This window comes from Chenopodium album, chromosome 22, assembly GCF_948465745.1.
Source record: "Chenopodium album chromosome 22, dcCheAlbu1.1, whole genome shotgun sequence".
NCBI lineage: Eukaryota > Viridiplantae > Streptophyta > Magnoliopsida > Caryophyllales > Amaranthaceae > Chenopodium > Chenopodium album.
In genome coordinates, this window is record NC_137855.1 from 12,656,345 (window position 1) to 12,684,202 (window position 27,858).

The 27,858-nt window shown below is 32.7% G+C and overlaps 1 protein-coding gene and 1 pseudogene across 1 annotated transcript; both read left to right on the plus strand.

Annotated features, from left to right (window-relative positions):
- The first annotated feature begins 785 nt into the window (after positions 1–785).
- On the plus strand, positions 786–12,045 carry LOC145604488 (protein FAR1-RELATED SEQUENCE 5-like; annotated as a pseudogene).
- A 10,309-nt stretch (positions 12,046–22,354) lies between these two features.
- On the plus strand, positions 22,355–27,116 carry LOC145603597 (eukaryotic translation initiation factor 3 subunit B-like). The gene is made up of 11 exons (XM_081659527.1): positions 22,355–22,585; positions 22,674–22,908; positions 22,996–23,142; positions 23,775–23,903; positions 24,068–24,196; positions 24,280–24,363; positions 24,465–24,589; positions 24,671–24,863; positions 25,011–25,543; positions 25,656–25,764; positions 26,478–27,116. The coding sequence occupies exons 1-11, from the start codon at positions 22,479–22,481 to the stop codon at positions 26,805–26,807; spliced, it is 2,121 nt and encodes a 706-aa protein (XP_081515653.1). The 5' UTR covers positions 22,355–22,478; the 3' UTR covers positions 26,808–27,116.
- The last annotated feature ends 742 nt before the right edge of the window (positions 27,117–27,858 follow it).

Below are 27,858 nucleotides of genomic sequence, written 5' to 3' on the forward strand. Positions count from 1 at the left end.
ACCCTATTGTACTCTAACAAGTAATTTCATATAATATCATCAATAACTAACAACAAGTAAATCTACTTTTAAACTTCTAAGTAACCCTAGTACTTTCTATCAAGTAACTTTTCCAAAACAAGTAATCTACTACTTATAAAAGTTTACAGGTAACCCAACTGCACCATAACAAGTAAACCTCATATTATACAAGAAAAAATTATACAAGTAACCCTAGTGCAACAAGTAATCCTGTATATAACATATTGTATATTCTTAACTTTAACTTACAATATGCAGAATTGAATACAAGTCCAGGAGAAACAAGTCATAGTACATTGACAGAAGAAAGTGGAAATCAAGGTGAAATACAATTGGATGATATTGCAGGAAGTTTACTAGATTTTACGGCCTCAACTTTGGATGAAATATATGAGCAATATAGGCTTCATGCTATGGTTGTAGGATTTAGTATAAGACATTCAACAACAAGATATACACAAGGAAAACACAGAGAAATCAAAGGAAAGGATTTTGTTTGTTCTAAAGAAGGATTCAGATGTGTACCAAAAGCTAAAAAAACACACCCTCCACAAATTGAAAACAAAAAAAAAAGAACACATCAAGTGCCTGAAACTAGGACAGGTTGTCATGCATTCATTAGGGCAAAAAAAAAAAAAGAAGGAATGTTTGTAGTTGAACAGCATGTTATAGCACATAACCATGAGTTGACAAGAAGTGTTTGGCAGCATTTACATAGATCAGAGAGAAAGATAACAGAAGAAAAGGCAAAAGTCATTAATTTAATGGCAGACAGTGGGTTAAGACCAGCAGATGCATATAGATTAATAAGTAGTGAAGCTGGTGGAGAAGAAATTGTAGGACATACTCTGACAGACCACTATAATTACATTTCAAGGAAGAAGATGAAAGAAATTCAGGGAGGTGATGCACAAACTGTAATAGATAAATTATACAAAAAGCAAGCAGAAGATGAAGATTTCTTTTTCAGGTAACTCATACATTTAATACCAGTAACTAAAGTCCTTCTTTTGAAACAAGAATTTACTACTTTCAGTTACTCTTATCACCAAAACAAGTAACCTCTGAATTTTTTTTTTCAGATTTAAGTTAGGAGGTGGTGAAAATGAAAACAAAGTGACTGCTATTTTTTGGAGAAATTCTGAAATGAAGGAAGATTTTCAAATTTATGGAGATGTTGTTGTATTTGATACCACATATAGGACAAACAAATATAATCTTATTTGTGCTCCTATTGTTGGTCTCAACAATCACTGGCTGAATGTAATGTTTGCCTGTGCTTTTATTGCTGATGAGAAAAAAGAAACTTTTGAGTGGGTGTTAGACACTTTTAAGAAGTCTATGGGTGGTAGTCAACCTGCTTTAATATTCACAGATCAAGACTTGGCAATGTCTAAAGCAATTGAAAAAGTAATCTCTGAACTTATAATCTCAGTAAAATAAATTATTTCAAGAATAAAGTATAATATATTTTCACTCTTGTAGGTCTATCCTCACTCAAGACACAGATTATGTATTTGGCATCTTATAAAGAATGATGTATCAAGGTTTGGAGCACTGAAAAGAGATACATCATTCAAAGATGCATTCAACAAATGTCTTTCAGGATGTGTGAATGAGGAAGAATTTCAGGTAACCTCTATAACTATCTTATTAATACAAGTAACACATATAATACAAGTAACCACAAAACAAGTAACCATATAATATAAGTAACTTTAGTGATTTCTAACAAGTAATCTCTTATAAGTAAATCTAGTGATTTCTAACAAGTAACCCCTGATTCACTATAACAAGTAACTGTAGGGTTTTATAGGTACTACGCAGCGGAAATAACATGAATCATATTCATATAGTACCTAATCCAAGGATCTAATGCATAACACATAAAGCACAAATAATCGTACCTTTGAAGCGTGATTCCACGTGCGATCGAGCAAGAACAAAGGGAGATAAAGAACCCCAAGCGAGATTCCTCTATTCAGTCCACGGGCACAAGTTAAGACCTCCACTAATGCTAGTTAGTCGCGAGAGAACACTTCTATCGACCTTCTACGGAGATGGACGAACGATCAACTAGACAAGAACCACCGCGCAACACCACGTGGCCACTAGGGGTGGCCGGCCGTGGGTGAGAGGTGTGGAGAGAGGTAGCCGTGAGTTAGAGAGAGGATTAGGGTTTTGGGATTGGTTGCCTTGATGTCAAAATTCACAGTGTGTGAATTATGACTTCTTACACCAAACCCTAGGCATGGTTCTTATTTATAGATCTCATCTCTAAATAAGAGCCCATGTCAGAAGCCCAAAACCTAATTCCAATCTAACTATGCTAGCCCAATCCAATTCATGATTAGTTAATTGCTCATGAGGCCCATTAATGGGCCTCTTACTTGCTTAACCCAATACCCTTGTGTGTGACCAACATAGGATCCATTCTAAAGGGCTTTGGGCTATTTGACTAGCCCAAAGATCATCTCTCATAGTCTAGCAACAGATGATGACGCCCCAATAGAATGAACTTATTATCTCCATAATAGTGATCCTTGATATATCTAGTAATTGCACTTATCGAAGACACAATTCCTTCAATCTCCCACTTGTCTGAGACAAGTGCGCAATATTCAAATTCCTTAAGTCACTTTGTGTCGATTTGATAATATGATTGCATCTCATGCTAATCCATATTAATCCACAAATCGTTTCTTGAAATCTGAGTTAGAATTACAAAACAAATGTTTACTATGTAACACATTTGAGCACGGCCATGCATTTTCTGAATTCTCCCTCTTCAAGAGGCCAAAACATGACACATTCCTAATTTAATAGGTAGACTCTATCCAATCTTGTGGCAACCAAAGCTCCCACTCAACTTCTGAAATAACCAGGAAACACCCTTTATAATCTCCAGTTACGGGCAGACGTTTGAATGTACCACAGTTACATCATCCATTGAATGAAATCAATGTTCCACTCATGTCAAAGGAATCCACTAATATATCCGGAAGTCTTATACTTGAACTTCAAAGTTTGGTCTATAGTTCGATCCTGCATCATTCATGCATATCCATGTGATTGACCGAGCCTTATCACTATGCTCCTATAGCCCATGAAACCGAGCTATCCAATCAATCTTACATGCTAGTCCATTCATTGAAATCATTTATGTCCACTTTAATGATTTCGAACTAGGAACTTAAATAATATATGGATCTGTTCACCTGTGGGGTTTCATACACCAGGTCTGCATCGAATGCACAACCTGATGAGCCCATCAATCCACAATTATTTTTGGACATTTCATTTAATTTTGAAACCACGATCAAATAAGATTGAAACTTTGTTTCAATTGATAAACATAATTCTGCAAGCTAATGTATTTACTTTTGTAATATGCTTTCTCAAAACATACACAACTAAAATTACATAACTTGCTTCAATCCAAGAACCTTAGCATGACTTTCATACCTTGGTCATGGAAGGGGTTTTGTAAGTAGAGTTCATGAGACATTCTCATAAACATGAACTTTGCAATTTCTAAATCTTATAATCATTTTCATCTCCATACACTAATAATTTTCCTTCGCCCTTTCGCAAGGAACTTTGGAATTTCTAATTTGTATTCCAACATCACATTGGATTTCGATTGAAATCTATCTTCACTTGTTCTTTAAAACACGTGAATCAAATGGATAAGTATAGTCCATGACATGCATGATGCGTCCTTTGCAAATTGCATAAGGATCATCACTCAAAGTCTTAATTTCATCAACCTTTCTTAAAGTATTGAATCATTAAGCAATGTGCCATGTTACATGGGATTGAAACTCTTTTCAATATAATGTTGAACCCTATAAGAATCTTATCAATATAAGCTTCTTAACCAAACTCAAACATCCTTCGAGACCTATCTATATAGATCTTGAATCCCAAATGTACTCATCTTCTTCTTCAAGGTTTTCATACAAAATGCAATAGCCATTACTTGATCCTTCATTAATTGCTCTTTGTACTGGGCCAAGAAGACTTCATAGCTCCCACTAAACATCTTGTACATACAAGACCTTTTCTTCATTTTACAAGAACATCAAACGATTTGATTAACTCATAAAATTAAGAACATTAACTCCCTGATGCTAACTTCAATCCATTATGGATCTTTTAGGCATCCCTAGGATTATTGGATCTTCAAACTTTTGATTGTATCATATACAAATCTTATTTCATGAACAATTTCAAGAAAGCGTTTAGATATCCATCTACCAAATCTCATAAGGTAGAAATCACTAAAATATCTTTAATAGATCTTTGCAACATGTAAAGGTTTCATCATAATCATAGTCATACTATGAATTAGTTGAATCCTTTAACAAGTCTTTGCTTTAGTTAGAAAACATTTTTCTTTCTTGTCTGCTTTGCTTACAATGGGTTTCACCCAATTTAGGCAAATTATTCAAGTGTCATACACTTGCTTACAGACTTAGAATCTATTTCAGATTTCCTGGTTTTAAACCAATTGGAGTTATAACTTGTCAAATCATCTTTATTACTCGCATAATCATAATGTTCCAAAATAAATGTTTTAGAACTCTTAGTCAATGTGAAATCATATTTCTTTGGCTAAGTTTTACGTGTGCTAGTCATCATTGTGGGTTTTTATGCAACAATTGAAACTCATACAACAACTTTGTTTAGCTTTCAATGAGAAATGACAATAGAGGATGTGCACTTGGAATGTACTACCTTCGACACATGGTTATTAATCCCATTATACTTAATGAGACCACGCGTTGTCATTTGTATCATGAGGTGAATCATGCTCATATTGTTGCTATTATTCGATAACTTCTCAAATTTCTTCAAGATTTTCGAAATCACTTTTCTTGAACTCTTTCAAGGCTTTCGAACTTTTCGAGATTCTTATACTCCCACTTGCCTTTTGAGGAGGCATATTTTGCATAGGGTGAACCAATCATGGTTTGAACCATGTTTAATTTGTTTGTTGCTTTTCTCAAACTCTTTTGAGATTTACACTACTCCCACTTGACCTTTTGGAACAATTTCCATAAGGGCATCTACTTGAGCAACAAACATTTTGTGCTAAGCATGGTTGTGTAGTAGTACCCCGTGCTTTATTTAGGAATCGAATGTGCATTAAACGTTTCAATACAACTTTTATTCCTTGCTTTGTAGAAAGACTATATAAGAACTTCTCTTATCCATATCACATATGAAGCCTTTGCTACATTTGATTTGACGTATGTAGTTTGTTTAGTTTTGTAGCTTTTCTTAAAAGTATATCCCTAGAACAATGGTTGGAAGATAGGTAACTTACATCCATTATCAAAATGTATCTCATATAGATTGATAACTCCCTTCATAAACACTTCACAAGGTTTTCTTTCGGAGTTTGTTGTAAAACGATTTCACAACTCTTGGATGTTTATCAAGGTCTTGGCTTAAATTCTCATTATTACGATCATATCGCAATACTTTGAATGTGTAGCCAAGTACATGTCTTGACTTAAATTTTCACAATTACAATCATATTGTAATGTAATCATTTTCTTGTCAAGTTGATACTGAACTTCATACTGAACATTTTTGAACTTTTCAAAATCTTCACTTCCATGCTTCAACTAAGCATAAGTAGTGATCATATCACAAATGAAGTTTCACTGTCCGTCTCTAGCCTTGAACCTTTGGTCTTCTTACATCGATATGTATTCGACCTTGAGTTCTCATCATCATTTCTCTAAATGGTGACTTAGTCAAAATTTCAAATTAGAATGATAATTACATATATCAATAGATTCATAATCTAATGATATTGAAAGTCCATCCCTTTGGATCTTCCGCATGCAATTTTCATTCTCATTCGAATTAATTGACATGTTAGAGACAACTTATATATATAGAAATGGTTTAACTATTTCTATCATATAGAACTTTAAACCTATTTAGCAATTCAAAACACATTATGACTCAATGAAGCATAGAATAACATTTATTCCACGTTTTTGAATCTTCGATGCTTAGTCATTACTAACATTGAATGGTGTTTTGATAATGACAAGAGTAGATAACCTTTATTTAACTCTAGCCATTATTGGTGAAATACTGGTTCTATTTGTAAAGTTGCAACTTTTGCTTCCAGACTTGTAGATTCTACTTGTGAAGTTGCAACATTTGCTTCTAAACTTGTAGATTTATCTCTCCTTTAGCAATAACTTCTTCCTTTAGTTCAATCACATTGTGCAATGAGTGATCTAAACAAGACATCATATGTCCAAGAAGTAGCAATATGCTAAATCAATTTCTATGATATAATTCTTAAATTAGAACATTTCCATTCTTTACCTTCCAACTATATGAGGTAGTATCTAATCAATTGGAATTGGTCCATTTAATTTGAAACATTTGTTGTTCACAACAACTTTTAGCATGTAAGTAGTTTTAGGTTTGAGAAGTAGCAACTTGTTTGCATTTCTTGGCCTATAACTTCTTAATGCAATCCTCATATATTTCTAAACCTTTCCCTTTGAGCCACTTAGAACATTTCTCTTAGGTTCAAAATGATACCTTGCTCAACTACTTTAAGCATTTTTCATGATTTTGCTAAGTCTATTCTATCATTATTTATATTTGAGTTTAATCAAGTATTAAACTCTATATAAAATAGATGAAGAATACTGTTATTTGATCAACTTTTGATCATAGAGATTTCCAATCATTTTCTTATATTCAATCATATTGAAGATAAGAGATTTTATTGGACTTGCACACTTGTCTTTTGAGGGATTGTTCCTCTCATCTCATTATATCCCTTGAAACATTTTTCAAAATGAAGATGTGTTGTTATTTTACTCAAACATTTTGAATAAAACCAACCTTAGACATGTGACATGAATTTCTAAAACTTGCCTTTTAGAACAATCTTAGCAAAATTGGAATATAGGTTTGTGGATTATCTTTTAAACTCTTTTGAGAACGTTTCTCAACTTTATTTTCAATCGAGGAGATTATATATAATAATAAAATTAGAACGACATGTTACTAATAAGTAAACGCAAAATTCAATTATGTTTATTAAATTTAAAGTACCATAAGTAATTTTAGAATTTATTGGTGACTTTAAAGCATTTTATTCAATTTTAAATTGACCCCTATTGAATAAAATGATTCCAAGATCCTTTATTTGTGCAATAATTAACCAGAGTGAAGCTCCGCATCAACCATTACATTTTCAAGGTGAGTAAACTCTTTACTGATTACAACTCTTGTAATTCTTGGTTGAATAATTAACCATCGCATGTTTAATTATTACTCTTAGCTTCAAGGTTCTAAACGATTTAGGTAACCTTGTTGAATATAACCAATTAAAAGTGTAGATATGCGGTTCTACCCCCACTTCCCCAAGATATATTATGATGCTCTGCTGAGTGCTGACCCATCACAAACGATCAAGGTTTTCATCGGGTTTTTAATTGGAAAAGCTGCATCAATATTTCTGGGATCTAGATTTATTATGTTGTGATTTTATAGTGAACTCTAACGCATCATCAAGCAACATAAATAAACCTAAACATGCATGATCTACTAATGCAATAAAACATGACATAGTATGGCCCCTTAATCCTAAGAAAACTAATTAAGCAAAATGCTCCCACTTGAAACATCATGGATCTCATCCATGTTGCTCCATTGGGCCTTCACTTCATTGGTTTTGGATCAACTGCAACCTGTAAATTTATTCTATTCTATCTACTACTTAAATAAAATAAAATAAATTACAAAAATACTCAACGGTACGCAGACCGTATTTAGATTACAAAAATACTTCACGATGCGCAGATCGTATTTTAGAATCTATGGGCCATACTAGTCTATATATAGCAATAAACAATATCATATATTATAAAGTGCCATATAATAAATCACTCATCATGCTTTCCTAAACTACAACATCGAATGTTCATAATAAAGGTGCATGGCTATAAATATCTCATATTTTAATTAATTACCGTAATTAGATAATATCATATATTAATCATGACCAATTATAAAATATCATATATTTTAATTTAGGTATGAGATAGAATCAAATCTTATTTGAAATTATGGAATATAAATCATATTTATTTTCCATGTTTATCCTAAATAATTTAGGAATTCTATCCTAATTACTTGCCAATCACATATTTTAAATCAATTATATCCAAAAATAGTTATGGGATAATCACATTATTTAAATCAATTATTATCCTTTTGGAATATGCTCAGAATATCCTAACAAATCTTATCCAAAATTAACCACTTTAATTTAGGATAATTACCAATTTAACAACTTAAATATGGATAATATCAAATATAACAACTTTTGAATATTTGATTTTATCCTAAAATAAAAGATTTTATCCAAATAAAACCAATTTTATCTTTTAAAATAAAAGATCATATTTTCAAAATATTTTAACTTATCCAAAATAAAACTGATTTTATCCCAAAATAATTCATAATTATCTTGAAATAAATTTTCAAAAAACTGTTTTTTTTTTTTTTTTTTTTTTTTTTTTTTAAAATGCGCCAGCCACCGTGGTGTGGCCAGCCGAAGCTAGCCACGGTGGCCGTACACCGTGAGGTGTACGCTGCTATAGGCAGCGACGCACAGCAGCAGCAGTGCCGCGCAACTGTTGCACGGTGCTGCTGTTGCTGCACCTTTCTGATCCACCTGCTGCCCCTCCTCGCCCCTCCCTCCGGACCACCTGCAGCGGCAGCCGCCGTGGCTGCGCCACCCAGCCGCGGTTGCCGCTGCTAAAATTTTTTTTTTTAATTTTTTGTGATTTTAATTAAAACAAAACATTTTGTTAAAATTAAATTAACTTAATGTGGTCCTTTTAATTTCAAAATTAAATCATATTCAATTTTGAAATTAGGGTTCTTGATGAAATTAATCCCCAATTTAATTTAACACTTAAATTAAATAATTTGATCATGAAAAATTCATAATTTTAACATGTAATCAAATAGATTAAATTCCTTAGACATATTACCATCGAAATAAATCAAAATTAAAACACAAATTTCACAAATTCGGGTTTATGGTTTCAAAATTTTCGGAAAAATAGGGTTAGGGTTCGAAAAATATTCGAGCATAATAGGGCAAAAATCGGATCACATCATGGCTATTTTGAGCATTATTAAATCACATTTAATCAATTCCAAGAGTTAAATCACATTTAATATAATAATTGACCCCTAATTAAATATTCTCCCTCCTAATTGAATTAAAATTGTGGATTATCAAAGAATTATTGGCAATATGCGTAAATGCAATAGGCTAACTGATACCACTGTAGGGTTTTATAGGTACTACGCAGCGGAAATAACATGAATCATATTCATATAGTACCTAATCCAAGGATCTAATGCATAACACATAAAGCACAAATAATCGTACCTTTGAAGCGTGATTCCACGTGCGATCGAGCAAGAACAAAGGGAGATAAAGAACCCCAAGCGAGATTCCTCTATTCAGTCCACGGGCACAAGTTAAGACCTCCACTAATGCTAGTTAGTCGCGAGAGAACACTTCTATCGACCTTCTACGGAGATGGACGAACGATCAACTAGACAAGAACCACCGCGCAACACCACGTGGCCACTAGGGGTGGCCGGCCGTGGGTGAGAGGTGTGGAGAGAGGTAGCCGTGAGTTAGAGAGAGGATTAGGGTTTTGGGATTGGTTGCCTTGATGTCAAAATTCACAGTGTGTGAATTATGACTTCTTACACCAAACCCTAGGCATGGTTCTTATTTATAGATCTCATCTCTAAATAAGAGCCCATGTCAGAAGCCCAAAACCTAATTCCAATCTAACTATGCTAGCCCAATCCAATTCATGATTAGTTAATTGCTCATGAGGCCCATTAATGGGCCTCTTACTTGCTTAACCCAATACCCTTGTGTGTGACCAACATAGGATCCATTCTAAAGGGCTTTGGGCTATTTGACTAGCCCAAAGATCATCTCTCATAGTCTAGCAACAGATGATGACGCCCCAATAGAATGAACTTATTATCTCCATAATAGTGATCCTTGATATATCTAGTAATTGCACTTATCGAAGACACAATTCCTTCAGTAACCCTAGTGGTTTCTAACAAGTAACACCTATAATATACTAGTAAAAACAAGTAACCTCTATAATATAATAGTAAAGACAAGTAACCCCTGTTTATATACTAGTATATACAAGTAACCCTGGTTCACTATAACAAGTAACCTCTGATAATTTTATTAATAACTAACAAGTAACTCCCTTGACAACCTACTTTTGAGTGGGTGTTAGACACTTTTAAGTAACACATATAATACAAGTAACATCAAAACAAGTAACCATATAATATAAGTAACCTAGTTACCTTCACTCAAATACAAGTAACTATTACATGCATAATACAAGTAACCATTACATGTAATATAATACAGGTAACCATTACAAATTTACAAGTATGAGGTTACTTGTAATGGATCTATGGTTACTTGTATAATGTTACATGTATAGTTAACAAGTAAACATTACATGTAATATAATACATTAGATTCAGGCATATATTTCAATTAATCTCAAAACAAGTAACCATATGATAAAAAGTAACCTAGTAACCTTCTCCCTAATACAAGTAACTATTACATGTATCATATTACAAGTAACCATTACATGTAATATAATACAGGTAACCATTACAAGTATGAGGTTACTTGTAATGGACCAATGGTTACTTGTATAATGTTACATGTATAGTTAACAAGTAACTATTACTTATAATTTAATACAAGTAACCATTACTTTATTTTTATTTTTAATTATTTGTATTTTTAATCAAAGACTAACTATTATTTCAAAATATAAAATTACAGACATGCTGGGATTCAATGATTGCAAAATACAAACTTGAAAACAATAAATGGTTCAAAAGGTTGTATGGTTTGAGACAAAAATGGTGTACAGCATTAAGTAAAGACTTTTTTTCTGCTGGAATATACTATCATCACAAAGAAGTGAAAGTACAAATAATGCAGTTGGGTTTAAGGCGAACAAAAACACAAGCCTGACAAATTTCTTCAAAATTTTCAATCAAACAGTGAAGAGGTGGAGAAAGAATGAATCAGATGCTGATTTTAAATGTTCAAATTCAAACCCAACTTCAAGTATTCCTTTTATTGGATTACTTAAACATGCTTCAGAAGTATACACTCAAACCATTTTCAGATATTTTGAAACAGAATTCATGTACTCAATAGGATGCATAACCTATCATCATGCTACTGTGGGAGATTTATACTTTTATCAGGTTCAGATAGAGTATGATGAAAGTAGCAGACAGAAGGTTACATATAACAAAGCTCTAAATAGAATAGCATGTTCTTGCAAGAATTTTGAAGAAATTGGTTGGCTTTGTTATCATTGCATAAAGATCTTGCATCATCATAATGTGACAAGAATTCCTAGCTTCTACATTTCATCAAGATGGTCTAAAATGGCAAAAGCACATGTCTGGAAAAAGAAAGATGATGCAGCTAAAAAAGAATCTCAGGCTGACAAATTAATGCCTTGGCGTCACACAATGGCAAGAAGAAGCTACAATCTACTTATAAAATGTCAAGAGCACAAAGAGACAAGAAATTTGGTAAAAGAACATTTCAAAATTATACAAGAGAAGGCAGATGAATTCAAGAAGGAATTGCAAAAGAATAAGGAGAAGGAAACCTCATCTGATCAACAGGAAGCTACAAGTAATCAACAGCAAACTTCAACTAATCACCAGGAAGAATCACCAGAAACAGAAATCCCTGCAGTCATGGATCCAGAAAAAGCAAACACAAAAGGAAGAAGCAAAAGAATAAAAGGGCACTTTGAGAAAGGGAAGCAACCTAAAGCAAAGAAAACAAAAGCAATGCAAGCCAAAGGAAATTCCAGAGAATTTGGAACAATAACTCCAGTTTCAAACCCAAAATTATTTTAAGTTTTAACTATGTGATTGATACATACTGTAATTCTAGATTACAGTAATTAGACTATTTTTTAAATATACATACTGCAATCAGACTCTTTTTGATCATATATATATATATACTGCAATTAAACATGTTTTATAATACAAGTAATAGTCATTTTCAAATAACTAGTAAAAACAAGTAACCACCAAAACAAGTAACATACAAGTATTCACTAGTATATAATTAACCTTCCTATTATACATATAAGTAACAAGTAACTTTCCTCCCTTAGATTATTCATATAATACAAGTAACCTAACAAATACAAGTAACCCTGCTCCCCCCTCCTATTATTCATAAAAATACAAGTAACTCTTACTACAAGTAACAAATACAAGTAACCCTACTCAATCCTTTTATTCATCAAATTACAAGTAACCCTCCTCCCTCCTATTATTCATAAAAATACAAGTATAAGAACATTTATAAGTAAGCTAACTTTTACTACTAACTAAAACAAGTAAATCTTATAATTTGATAACCTTTCTTAAAAACATATATCAAACAAGTAACTGCATGTCATTAATATGTAACTTTTACTACTAAGTAAAACAAGTAACTCTGATAAATACAAGTAAAATAACAAGTACTAGAACTGTAATAATGTATATATAAAAATGAATAAAAACAGTATATATCCTACATATTACTACATACCACTATATTAAAAAAAAAGGACTGTAATAATGTATATATATAAAAATGTAAATACAAACTCGACTAAAAGTTTCCTAATTAAAATGATTTACAAATTCCTTACTTATTCCTTGAAGAACGCCTTTGAGCAGCCTCCTTAAAAGGAATAGCACCTTTCTTTTTCTTCGCCTCTTCTGCCATTTTCTCAACAGCAATAGTTGCAGCAACCAGTATGTCTTCTTCTGTCTTATCCTCTTTTTCTATCCCAATGGCATCATCTACTTCTTTTTCAGAAAACAATTTTTTTCCTTCACTAACATTTTTTTTCTTTCCTAGACTTCTCTTTTTGCTTTTAGACAGACTAGCCTTTTTAGCTTCCTTATTAGCCTTTGCGATTTTTTCATTAAGAATGACTTCAGAATAAATCTCTTCATTCTTATTAGCAAAATCAATCAAACTTTCTAAAACATCTTCTCTTCTTAGATTCAAATTGCACAATACCAGAGATGCACATATTTCTGCTCTAAAACGCCGTCTCTCCAATGCCTATAAAATAATATATGATAAAAAAAAATTAAAGTAATTAACATAAAAATAAAAAACAGAAATAAATAAAAATAAAAAAAATGTTTACCTCAGTCAAACCTTTACATCTAAAAGGTTTCCCTTCATATGTAGCAGAATGGTACAAACAAAACACTCCACAATCAAATGTCTCCACATCACACTTTTGAGAGTCTAGTGGAATCATACGAATGTCAAAATTCTTCACAGCTTCTCCATTATCATGGCCTTTAAGAACCAAATATTTTGACATATACAGCCTCTGCAAAAAAAAAAATCAGTAAACAGAACAAGTAACAGCCAACAAAACAAGTAATCTAAAGACAAGTAACCTCAACCCAAAACAAGTAACCCCAAAACAAGTAACCCAAAGACAAGTAACCTCAATCCCAAAAACAAGTAATCTATAAAACAAGTAATCCATATAACAAGTAATCCCAAAAACAAGTAACTCATAAAATATATTCCATATAACAAGTAATCCATAAAACAAGTAACTCATAATAAGTAATTCCCAAAACAAGTAACAATAGCAAGTAATTCCATAACAAGTAATAAGTAACTCCCATAACAAGTAATTCCCATAGCAAGTAACTCCCATAACAAGTAACTCCCATATCAAGTAACTCCCATAACAAGTAACTCCCATAACAAGTAACTATAAGTAACTCCCATAACAAGTAACTCCCATAGCAAGTAATTCCCATAACAAGTAACTCCCATAACAAGTAACTCCCATAGCAAGTAATTCGCATAATAAGTAATTCCCATATTGAAAAACTAAAAAACAAGTAACAAGTAACTCATATTGAAAAACTAAAAAACAAGTAATATACAAAAAGTAACCACAGAACTAGTTACACTAAAAAAAGTAATCCATTTAATAAAATAATAAATAAAGGAGCAAAATAGAATATAATAATAATAAATAGAGAATCCAATATTGAATACTTACTATGTACCAAGTGAGGGTATAATATTCTGTGTGAAATTCATCAAAATTTGTTGAAATTTTCCATTTTTTTGCAGCAGCTTGCCCTTTTTTTGATTTGCCTTGTACTTGGACTTGCATTGAATAAGTTCGATTATCCAAATAGTCAACAGTTTCAGACATGAAATTTATGACAACAGTAGAATAATGTTGTCCATAGTAGATTGGTATGAAAATCTAAAAGAAAAAAAAACAGAGAATTAAAAAAAAACAGAGAATCAAACTAGTTATCAAGTTAACCTCTTAAAAATTAAGTGAACAGAACACTTACCAACACAGCATCAAACAATTCACAACATTTCACAGATTCCATCCACATATCCCATGCTCCAAATACTTCATTCTCATATAAGCATCCTTCTCCATTATATAAACAGCATAAAAGAGGCCACTGTATAAAATATAAAAAATAGTAAATATAAATAAATATAATTAAATTTTGAAAAATAAAAAAAGTAGTAAGCAAATTACCATATATTCACCACCAAAAAGAGTCTTGGATTGTCATTATTTTGTTTATAAACCTCAACATAATTCAATAGGATAAAAAAACAATCCAAAATTCTGCTTGACATCATTTCCTTCTGAAACAACGTCAAAAATTCTTCTCGAGGTAAACTGTAGAACTCATTAAAATATACTAGGAGTTCCCTGTTCAAAAATAATCAAATAAGTAACAAACATAAGTAAGTGTTGAAACGAGTAAATACTGAAACGAGTAACTGCTGAAACAAGTAACTGTTGAAACAAGTAACTACTGACACAAGTAAATGCTGAAACAAGTAACTAATGAAACAAGTAACTGCTAAAACAAGTACCTGCTAAAACAAGTAACTCCTAAAACAAGTAACTAAATAAACAAGTAACACCATATAGTAACAGATACAAACAAGTAACAAAATAAAAAACAAGTAACTCCATAAACAACAAATATATAAAAAGTAACAAATATAAACCCAACACAATAATAATCACATATAAATAACAAGTAACACCATGTAACAAAAACATATATCAAACAAATAACACAATAAGTGATACAATTTCAGAACATGCAACAAAAAAAACCATTAAACAAATTATGAGATCTTGACCGTTCCAAAGATTAACATGTCAGACAGTTAAAATAAAGTTATACTTACATAAATAAAAATAAAATAAAATAAAAACTTACGAATCAGACAGTTCTGAATAATTCTGAAGAAAATAATAATCAGCAACCATCAGCCGTAAACTCCTCATTCTTGATACTCTCTTGCAGTTAAGCCTCATAAATTTTGAGATTAACTGTAATTTATAACCACCATACGCACCACAGTTAATATCACAACTTATAAATTCAGCAGACTGTACAGCATTATCATCAGAAATTATATTCTTCTCACCATCAGGCCTCCCTTCATCATCCCAAAATTTCCTAAGAATCTTGTAAGATTCTTCAGGAGTACAACCAGCAACAAAACATGTCAACACTTCTTTTTTTTTCTTTCTTTTTTCCTTTTGGCTGAGTAGAATCCTTCTTTTTTTTCCAGAATTTTTTTTCTCAGGATTCTTTTTCTGAGGTGCTTTTTTTTTGGGATCAGATGATTCTTTTAAGGTATCAACAGGCTGTTTGGACGAGGTACCAACAACCTGTTTATTAGAAGTAGCATCTTTCACAGAAGTCTCTTGTTGAGGCGCAACTTTGTCAGAGGCATTAATATCATTTCTTTGCAACTCTCTAAGCTCATGAATCCATTCTTTGGTTGAAAGATGAATTATTTCTTCAGGAGGATCTTGATTAATTACACTTTGATGAATGTTATCATGAGACGAACCATCAAAAACTCCTTGATCCAGAATAATCTCAGTTGGATTAATCTCAGTTGAAGCTATTTCTTGACTTGAAATCATAGCCAAACTTTCAAGACTTTGAAAAATATCTTGAGTTGTTCCAACTTCAACATTCTCTTGACTGGATATTAAAACAATATCTTGGCTCGATTTAGCTCCAAAATTTCCTTGGCTACTTGTCAAAACAATGTCCTGACTTGAAACCACAGGACTGTAAACAACAATAGCTTTGTCATTTGTTTTACCAACTTCTGCATTTGAAGCAGAATCAACAGAAACTCCAACACCAGAACCTTCTTGTACCACAGCAGCAACAGTTCTTCCTTCTTCAGAATCATGAACCCCAATTTGTACATCAGCAGCAACAGATCTTCCTTCTCCAGAATCATGAGGGGCATTTTCATTAATCTGTTCTAGATTAATAGAATGAACGATGTCCTCAACTACTTTTCTTTCACGAGAAGCACCCAATGGATCATCTGAACAAGGGACTTCTTCAACTGAAATTGGTTGAGCAGCAACATCTTTGATAAAATCCTGAAACCCACCAACAGGTTACTGACTTGCAATTGATTCATTTTCAGGTTCAGGGCAAGCAAACAATTTGAATGAAGGCATGTCATCAACAACTTTCTTCATTTCAATGTTTTGTTTCACAATCTTATCAATTTGATCCCAGAATGACTGATCATTATATATTGGATCTAATTGTGATAACACAGGAGATTTTTCCTTTTGAGGTTGTGGAGAATGTACTTTAGCAGGTTTCAATTCTTGCTTCATTGATTCAATGTAACGCTCAAATTGATAGGACATTAACTTCATGTCCCTCTGCATGAACATGTAATTCTTTTCCACATCCTGCAATTACATGATAATAACAAATTAATAAAAAAAACAAAGTAACCAAAATAACATCATACAAGTAACACAAAAACAAGTAACAATAAAAATACTATACAGCAAAACAAGTAACCCATAAAATATCTATGCATTTTATATAACCATAAAAAAAGTAACACTCATATATAAAAACAAGTAACAATAAACATATTGTAAGCATAATAAATAACTCCTATTACATAACAAGTAACTAATTATAAACATGTAACCCTTATGCACCCATTATAAGTAACCCCTGATTACATAACAAGTAACAAGTAATTATAAAACAAGTAACCCTTCTACACTTTAAAAAGTAACATGTAATACCTAAACAAGTAACCTATAACAAGTAATGCCTAAACAAGTAACCTATAACAAGTAACCTATAACAAGTAATGCCTAAACAAATAACCTATAACAAGTAACCTATAACAAGTAATGCCTAAACAAGTAACCTATAACAAGTAATGCCTGAACAAGTAACCTATTAAAAAAAATACCTATAACAAGTAATATCTAAATAAAAAAAACAAGTAACCTATAAAAAGTAATACCTAAACAAAAAAACAAGTAAAACACAAAAAATTATGAAAGTAACATGTAACCTATTCACAACATTTAAGTAATCCTCTATAAAAAAAAACTAGCAAGAAAACTATTAATAAAAACAAGTAACACCAAAGAAAAAAAACTATTAGGAAAAACAAGTAATATCAAATATAAAAACTAGTAATAAAAACAAGTAACAACAAATATAAAAACTAGTAATAAAAACAAGTAACAACAAGTAAGAAAACTATTAATAAAAACAAGTAACTCCAAATAAAAAAACTAGTAAGAAAAACAAGTAACACAAAATTAAAAAAACTAGTAATAAAAACAAGTAACAACAAATAAAAAAACTAGTAAGAAAAACAAGTAACAACAAATAAAAAAACTAGTAATAAAATCAAGTAACAACAAATTAAAAAACTAGTAAGAAAACTCACATTATTTGCAATTTGACAAATTTCTTCATTTGTCTGAATTTCTGAAGGAATTTGAAATGCAACAACACGAGAAGAACCAGCAATATCCAAATTTTGCACAGCATCAACACTAGCAGAAACCGCTCCATCAACAACTCCGGCATCTAAATTTTGCTCAGCATCAGGACTTGCTCTATCTTCAACTTCGTCATCAGCTCCAACATCTTCAAATCCTTCATCTTCATCATCTTCATCTTGATCATCAAGATCATCTTGAACTGAAGAAGGCATATATTTCTCAACTATCTTTTCAAATTCAGAATCCTTCACAGTCATTCGTCTTTTTTTCAATACATTCTCACTATCATTCTCATCCTGAGCCATAACAGAAGGATTGTACTTCTCAATGATTTTCTGAATCACATTTTCATCCCCAGCCAACTGTTCCTTAGCATGACCAATATAAAAATCAGCCTTCTTTAAGAAACGCCTTCTTTTGTATTGCTTTTCTTTTACTTCCTGTTCAGCAACACCTTGTTCAGCAACATCTACATCATTTTTTCTTTTCAAACTCTGTTTCTTTTTTTCTTTTTTCTCTTCATCTCCATCTTTTTTTCCTTCCTTTTTCTCTTCATTTTTCTTTTTTGAAATCAGACTTTCTCTCTTTTTTTCTTTCAAATCTTTTTTATTCTCTTCCTTTTTCTTGTCAACAGATTCTTTCTTTTTTCCCTTCTTTTTTTCTTCTTTTTGCTTCCCAACCTTAACCTTCTCAACAGACTCAATCTTTTTTCCCTTCTTTTTTTCCTTCTTTTTTTCTTCTTTTTCATCTTTTTTCACAGGCTCATCTGCAGCAATAAAATCAGATATAGGATATGTATCCTCATCAAGAATTCCTTGACCATATAGTCCATTTTCCTTTACCAACCTATCTCTAAATGTTTCATCATTCCAATGCTTGATCAGGGGCAGTGAGCTATTAACAGAAAATCCTTCCACTTGAATCTTATGAAAATAACAAATCTGAAGTAACAAAATACATCCAGGCACATACTTTTGTGTAGCAGAACAATTTGCCAATTTGTCACACAAATCATCCAAGACATATTGACACCAGTTGTACTCCTTGATCTGCTTAGTATCCTCCAAAGCAAAAACCAATTTGAAGTCAGCTGATCTATTTGATGTTGGAGCAAGTAATGTAACCATTGCATACATGACAAAACATTTTTTAAATTCATCATTCCCTTTTTGCATCTCCTTGTCATTTAACATCTTATTCAACAAAAGAGGAACAGATATATCTAATGATTTAGACCCATATAACTTCCTCCAATTTGTCTTCAAATCAGAATGCTGCCTTTTAATAGAAATAGGAACAGATGTTGCTCCCATTGGTATCTTAAATACATCATGAACATCAGCAGCTGTAAGCTGAAAACTCTGTCCATTAGGCAAGTCAAGCTTACAATTTTCAGCATCAAATGAACTGCAGAGCCAACGAACCATTTCCGTTGGAAATGAATTCAATTTAATCAATTGTAAACTCCCAAAACCAATAGCTTTTACAGCATTAACTTGATCAACACTTAATTTCTTAAACAACTCCATAACACCAGCAGGTCTACTACGCAAAACAATTTCATCATCCCTAAAACAAAAAAATGAAAATAAAGTGTAACATTAAAATGACAGAATAAGTAACATCATAAAAAAAATAAAACCTTAACAAGTAACACCCACTTTTATATAACAAGTAACACCTACAATCTTTAAAAAGTAAACAAGTAACCCATAAAAGAATAAAACCTTAACAAGTAACACCTTAACAGAGTACTTAACATGAAACACCTTAACAAAGTACTAACCTTAACAAGTAATACCTTTATTACTTTTATATAACAAGTAACACATACAATATTTATTATACAAACAAGTAACACCTAAAAAAATCTATCAATAAATTTTATATAACCATAAAACAAGTAACAATCAAATAAGTAATCTTCATATAAAACAACCCTAACAAGTAAAATTTATATAAGATCTCCACCACAATCTACAAATAAATAGTAACACCTTTAATACTTTTATCACTGCTATACAACATGTAACACTCTAACAAGTAACACTCTAACAAGTAACATTCATTTAATACTTTATCACTCCTATACAACAAGTAACACCTATAAAACAAGTAACCATTCACAAATAACAATAAACTCAGACAAAATTAATTCAATAAACTAATATTAAGCAATAAAAAAGGTGGCAAAAATATAATAAATAAAAAAACTCAAATTCAAATAAATAAACTCAAATTCAAAAATATATTAAACAATAAATAAAAAAACTCAAATTCAAAAATATAATAAAGCACAATTAATTAAAGAAGAATATTTCATACCTCTGGCTACTTTCAACTTTTACAACTTCGATAACTTGACTAGAAGTTGCAGCAAGTTTACGACCTCTGCGGGATCGTCTACTCACAATTGCAGGTTTAATCTCAACATCAGGTTTATCTTCTTCCACATCATCCATAGGATTGACATTATCAGAAGGTGGCTGACCAACATTCTCATCAACTTCTTTTGTAATTTCAGCATTCAAATCCACAACATTCAAATCTTCACCATCACTAGCCAAATTCAGATCCTTACCAACACCCTGCTCTTCTTCTAAATCATCTTCATTAAGAATATCCCTACCCCTTTTCCTTAGAACTCTACCAACTTCAACTTCACTAGATGGTTCATTCAAATTAGCATTTGATTCCTCCATAACTACTTCAGTAGGTTTATTCAAACCTTGACTTTGTTCTTCCTGTGTATCATTCAATTCTTCTGTTGAATCAACAAAATAATATCAGCAACACTTCATAAATAATTCCAAGAAACAACTAACAACTGAAAATAAACTATCAATCAAACCATATCATATAAGTAATCCTCTATATACCAAACAACCTAAAAAGTAACACCTATAAAATACATCCACTATAACCAGTATAACAAGTAACACCTATAAAAAACATCCGTTATAACCCCTATAACAAGTAACACATATAAAATACATCCATAAGTAACACATATAAAATACACATAACAAGTAACACCTATAAAATACATCCATTATAACCCCTATAACAAGTAACACATATATAATACATACACTATAAGAGTAACATTTACAAGTAACCCTCATATAACAAGTAACACATATATCATTTACAAGTAACCCTCATATCAAGTAACACTCATATAAGAATTTAATCAATCACAACATATTCACTCTTATATAACAAGTAACAACTACGAAAAAATGAACCATTCACAAAGTAACAACTTAATTAAGCATCTCCAACAACAGAACAAAGTCTAAACCTAAAAATCGAAAAAATAACAACAATAACAATCATAAGAATACAAGTAACCTTTAAAAAACAATAAATAAAGAAATAAAACAATAGAAAAAGAAATAAAACAATAGAAAAAGAAATAAACCAACAAATTAAACATGTATCACTTCAAACAATTGGGCGAAATACATATAATCAACAAATTAAACACTAGCAAAATATGACGATCAAAAATTGGGCGAAATACATATAATCAACAATCGCAAAAACAACAATAATGTCAAAATTCATGAAAAAATTACAACAATAATGTCAAAATTCATGAAAATATAAAAATTAGGGTTTAAAAATTACCTGATTTAGAAACTTTCTGACAAGAAGATGATCGTTTCTTACCCTTAGGATGAATAATCTTCAATTTAACCATAATTCGAAAATGTAATAATTTTAAAGAAAATTTAGAGATGAGAAAGAGAATTTAGAGAGAAAATTAAGAACAAACGAAGAAAAAATGGCGGTTGATTAGACTTCCATGTATAATAATGGCGGTTTGGGGAAGTGGGAAACTGGCGTCGTTTCAAAAAAAAGAAAAAAAACTGACAAATTCAAATAAAACGGTTGAATATGTAAAATAACGGGGAACGAAATGGGCCCGTTATTTTTTTATTCAAAGTCCGTTATTTTTTTGGGCCTTAATAGAATGGGCCCGTTATGTATGCTGGCCACACCATGTGGCCAGCCACATACAAAAAGTTGTGTAAGAATAATATTTTCATATTTTTTGCTTAAGTTTATAGTTGTCAATATATTTATTTTAAAAGATACATCAAATTTGCAATTATAGGTAAAAAAAAAAGATGAAAAGATAAAATAAGGTAAGAAAAAGATGAAACATTAGGAAACGCTCGCACGAGAGGAATTTTCTAATGCGATACATAAAACTTGTATGGGCATCCGATTCTATATCAAAGTTGAACCGACTCATACTCTCATAGAGGCCTAAGCCCAATAAAACTCTAATTCCATCCAATCCCAATTTACACTGCTAGTCTTCTTCGCACACAAAAACCCTAATTTTATCAGACGAATAACACAGAAGCAGAACAGAAAAGGAAAGAGAAAAAGGGCGAATTCAGAGAACAACAACAACTGCACTCAGCCACCATGACGGTGGAAATTGATGCAATGGCAGCTCGACTCAACGTCGATCTCTCCCAAATCGATTGGGACAATGTTCGTCTTCCTCCCGGCGAAGATTTCGGCATCATAAGGTTGTTTAATTTCCTCTTTTTTGGTGTAAAGATTCTTCCTTTTTTGAATTCGATTTCTATAATTTTTTGGGTTTTGAATTTGGAGCAGTGATGATGAAGATCTTAGAGATGAAGAAAACTCAGATTTCGACATTGGGTTTTCGAATATTATTGTTGTTGATCATCTTCCTCAAGTTCCGAAGGAGAAATTCGATAAGTTGGAAAGTGTTATTCGTAAAATTTACAGTCAAATTGGTGTGATTAAGGATGATGGGTTTTGGATGCCGGTTGATCCAACTGGGAAAACCCTAGGTTACTGCTTCATTGAGTTTAATACACCTCAGGTTAATATATTTAATTTTTCTCTTTAATTTGGTTGTAATTGATGAAATTTGGTTGATAATGGTGTTATTTGGGATTTTCTATGATAGGAAGCTGAACTTGCGAAGGAGAAGACTCATGGGTATAAATTGGATAAGTCTCATATCTTTGCAGTCAATTTGTTTGATGAAATTGAGAAGTTTATGAATGTTCCTGATGAGTGGGCTCCTCCCGAAACGAAGCCGTATACTCCTACTGTAAGTTTGATTACTTTTGAAATTGATTTCGTGTGTTTGTATTGAAATTGTAGGGTGATTTAGTTCTCTAAACTATTAGTGATTGATTTGCTAGTGAATTTTTTGGTATTAAATTATACTCGTTAAAGAATATGGTGGCCGAATGCATAGTCATCTGAGTTCGATTATGAGGGATATATTACTGTTTATTAATGAGGAATTCAGATAACTCTTCCAAATATGTGACAAGCAAAATTTTAGTAGCTGTTTTTGGTAAATGTAGAACGATTGCTTAATGCTTAATCCCGCATTACCTGTACGAATAAAAGAAGTGTTGTTTTGGAGAATTGGGATGAAAAGTTTGAAAATTGACTCAAATTTTTTCAGAGATTCTTGTATATAGACATATATTTGTTGTCTACTTTTAGAGATGTTGTTTGCTTCCTCTATCTCTATTATTGTACCTTGGGTAGCTGGGTATTGGTCTTGTTCATCTTGGGTACTCTCTAGTCTTTACACTGATTCCTTAGAATGCCAAACTTCTAATAAGTTGTTGTGATGCATTCTGGTGACTCTCAGACTAATGATTTGGAACGAAGTGAGTTACTCGTGTGATCCACTTTTATGCTTACTCTGCTTCCATGACCTTGCAGGAAAACCTACATCATTGGCTCACTGATTCGAAAGCTCGTGATCAGTTTGTTATTCGTGCTGGCCAAGATACTGAGGTCTTATGGAACGATGCTAGACACATGAAGCCTGATCCCGTTTATAAGCGACCTGTATGTTTTCTTCCTGTTCCTCTATGCAAATTGTATTTTCTTGATTTCTTCCCTCTAGTTGTTATGAAGCTATAGTTTTTATCTTGACTTTCTTTCACTGACATATAAATGTATGAGCTTTGTTTTGATTTGTTTATTGAACATATTTGAATATATAAATGTAGTGTTGGACCGAAGGTTTTGTTCAATGGTCACCTTTGGGAACTTATTTGGCTACTGTCCACCGTCAAGGAGCTGCTGTCTGGGGTGGGGCCTCATCTTTTAATCGCATACAACGTTATGCTCATAATATGGTTTGCTTCTAACCTATAGCTGTATCGTGCTTAAGGTTTATTGATTATTTTCCTACAGATTTTAATTTTTGATTCCACTGTAGGTTAAGTTTATTGACTTTTCTCCTGGAGAAAACTACCTCGTTACTTACAGCAGCCAGGAACCAAGCAACCCACGTGATACACATGTAGGTGTCTTTGCATTTCACCAAACCCTATTTTTGCTTTACTATTAAGCTTTAATATGTTGAAACATGGATGTTACTGACCTAATTTGTGCATGTGTCAGAGGGTTGTAATCAATATCTTTGATGTAAGAACGGGAAAGGTGAGGAGAGACTTCAAAGGAAGTGCTGATGAGTTTGCAGTTGGTGGAACTGGTGGTTTGACTGGGGTCAATTGGCCTATATTCAAGTAATGACCTTTGACTTCAATGGGAATCCAGCGTACGTCATTATATATTTTCTTATATGGATGTTTCTTTTGTGTGTTCAGATGGGCTGGTGGCAGGGATGACAAATATTTTGCCAGAATTGGGAAGAATGTTGTGTCTGTGTATGAAACTGAGACGTTTAGTCTAATAGACAAGAAGTCCATTAAAGTAGAAAATGTTATGGACTTCAGTTGGTCTCCTACAGATCCGATTTTGGCACTTTTTGTTCCAGAGCTTGGAAACCAACCAGCTAAGGTAAGTCCCTTGTTTTTATCTGCTTCCGTTGCCTTGTGTAAATTGGTGTCCATGTGAAGGGGAATAGGCAGTATTGGATAGCTTAAGATGTATCATTAGTTTGTTGTTTAGGCAGTTGTCATCTACTAATGTTTCTGTTTTCTGCAGGTGTGTCTGTATCAGATACCTAGCAAAGTGGAAATCAGACAGAAAAATCTTTTTAGTGTCAGTGATTGCAAAATGTATTGGCAAAGCAATGGAGAGTACCTTGCTGTTAAAGTTGACAGGTATACAAAAACCAAGAAAAGCACATATACTGGCTTTGAGCTTTTCCGGATCAAGGAACGGGACATACCTATTGAAGTCTTAGAGCTTGAAAATAAGAATGATAAAATCATTGCGTTTGCATGGGAGCCCAAAGGCCATAGATTTGCTGTAATCCACGGTGATAATCCTAGACCCGATGTAAGTTTTTACTCAATGAAGACCGCTCACCACACGAGCCGAGTTTCTAAGCTGACAACTCTTAAAAGCAAGCAAGCAAATGCTCTTTACTGGTCACCTAGTGGTCGATATATCATATTAGCAGGGTTGAAGGGGTTCAATGGGCAGCTTGAATTTTTTAATGTTGATGAGCTTGAAACTATGGCAACAACTGAGCATTTCATGTGTACAGATGTTGAGTGGGATCCTACTGGAAGGTAAAAATTGTTTATTTGAGTTTTTAAATCAGCAATAATATCTTGCATTTCTTTACTTTTATCTGAGGCTTTGTTCCATGCATTATTCAAATGTTTCTTAAATTTTTGCTAGGTATGTTGCAACTGTTGTTACATCAGTTCATGAGATGGAGAATGGCTTTCATATATGGTCGTTCAATGGGAAACTGCTTTACAGAATCCTAAAGGACCATTTCTTCCAGGTAAGATAACTGCTGAATATTACAAAGCTTGAGTGACCTGCTTCAGATTACAGATTGACTTCTGAAATTTAGACAGTTCGGAAAATTAGGATGCCTTGTCTATAGGCTGTGAAAACTTGGTTAACACTTGATCTAGTGATATTTGGTTGTGAATTGTGATGTATTCATGATAGACGTGTGAGTTGTTTGGTTGCCTCGTAGGCTGTGTATGTCAATATTGCATGGTTATATTGCTTTTGTCTCTTTGGCCCCAAATATGATTTGGAAGTTTTGTTATTATTGCTAGTGCTGTCTTGATGCTCCTTTGGATCGAATATATGCTTTTGGTCTTGTAGTTTTGACTGGTTTGTAGAAATTCGAGTATAGTCAGATTATTACTATAAGTCTAGGCTACAGTGTCAATGTCTAGATTACGACTACTGTAAGTCTAGCCTATAGGTCGCAACCATTGTTGCAAATTCTCTTTGTGATTGTTATAAATCTGCTCTCTGGAGAAAAAATTGTTACTGTTTTTTAATTATTAATATTGATTATGTTTAAATCTTTGAACATACTATCAATTTAATAGAGGGCTTGGTAGTGGATGAAAAATAAGACTTCAATGAAGTTTATTTTAGTGATAAGGTGTACTAGTATATTCTTAATTATGAGATATTGGGACTATTTAGTTTTATTTCTAATTAATTTTCTTTCTAATTAATTTTCTTTCTCAGTTTATATGGCGCCCCAGACCACCATCCTTGTTGACTCCAGAAAAGGAGGAGGAAATTTCAAAGAACCTGAAGAAGTACAGCAAGAAATATGAAGCAGAAGACCAAGATGTGTCCATGCTGTTGAGTGAACAAGATCGTGAGAAGAGGAGGTTGTTGAAGGAAGAATGGGAATCATGGGTTAACAAATGGAAGAAGTACCATGAAGAAGAGAAATTGGCGAGAGAAAAGCTTAGAGACGGTGAAGTCAGTGATGATGAAGAAGAGGAATACGAAGCTAAAGAAGTTGAATATGAAGAGGTTGTGGGTGTTGAAGAAGAAATCGTTGATTAATTGCAGGGCGTACGACCACATCAATTTTTTCATCTGCTTCACCATAACTTGAAGGCGCAACTTGCTTACTGCTGAGAGGACAACTTTTGGCAGATAGTTTTGTTTTCTTTTTTCTGCTTTAATTAATTGAAATGTTCGTTGTATGGATCAGTAGAGTAGGCCTTAATTTGGCATTTGTTTGTCAAATATGTCAATCCTATTTATGTGCAAGAGTTTTAAGATTTATTGAGATAATTTTACTCCTTGTAATGCTTATTACTGAAAAACAATATTTTGGGGTTTTTAGTGCTAATCTTTATGATTTTGTCATGCGTTGCTAAAGTTTTGTTGGAAAATTAATCGTTTTCCATGGTGTTTGAATGATTTTGGCCTGGGTTGTTTATAGTATGTCTGGCTTCAGAATTGATAAATGTTGGAGAAGCCCCTATAGGTGTTTAGAGAGCCACAAAGGCACTGGGAGGGGAGTTCTAACCGCTTGAGCTATTCTTCACCCTCCTTGAGGATAAACAAAGTGGATTGCTAAATACAGCCGACGTTTTTTATCAAACCGTCAACAAAATTAATAAATGGACAAAATTACCCTCACTCATCCTCACGTTGCTTTCTCTTTCCTAAGTGCAGCAATCCTCATATCAATTGTTAACCACCACAAAATTAAAGCAACCACCATTGCCACCACCACTCGCCAGCACGGCCACGCCCACCACCACCCACCATCACTGCCCACAACCACCAATTAAGAGGTAATAGATTTTTTTTTTTTTGCTGAAATCTCGAAAGAACCAACAACATACAATCAACAACCATCGGAAAAACGACCCACCACCTTCCGGGAAGGTGGTGATTTTCTTTAAAATCCGACGACCAGCACAACCGACGCACAAAATCGGTCACCAGGGAAGGTAATCGTTTTTCAGCGTCGGTTGACCATGGTAACCGGCGTCAAAAACCGATTACCATCCTAGCTGCCCAGTTCTTCACATCGATTGTCCACGGTTGACCGGTGTTCAAAACCGGTCACCGTGGTGTTCAATCGGTTTTGCGTTCCGGT

What these genes read in the sequence shown, in the direction of transcription:
- LOC145603597 (XM_081659527.1), top strand. Translation starts at nt 22,479, where the DNA reads ATGACGGTGGAAATTGATGCAATGGCAGCTCGACTCAACGTCGATCTC. An exon ending in CGAAGCCGTATACTCCTACT is followed by an intron (nt 23,143 to 23,774) that starts GTAAGTTTGATT and finishes ATGACCTTGCAG; the next exon opens with GAAAACCTACATCATTGGCT. An exon ending in ATCCCGTTTATAAGCGACCT is followed by an intron (nt 23,904 to 24,067) that starts GTATGTTTTCTT and finishes ATATAAATGTAG; the next exon opens with TGTTGGACCGAAGGTTTTGT.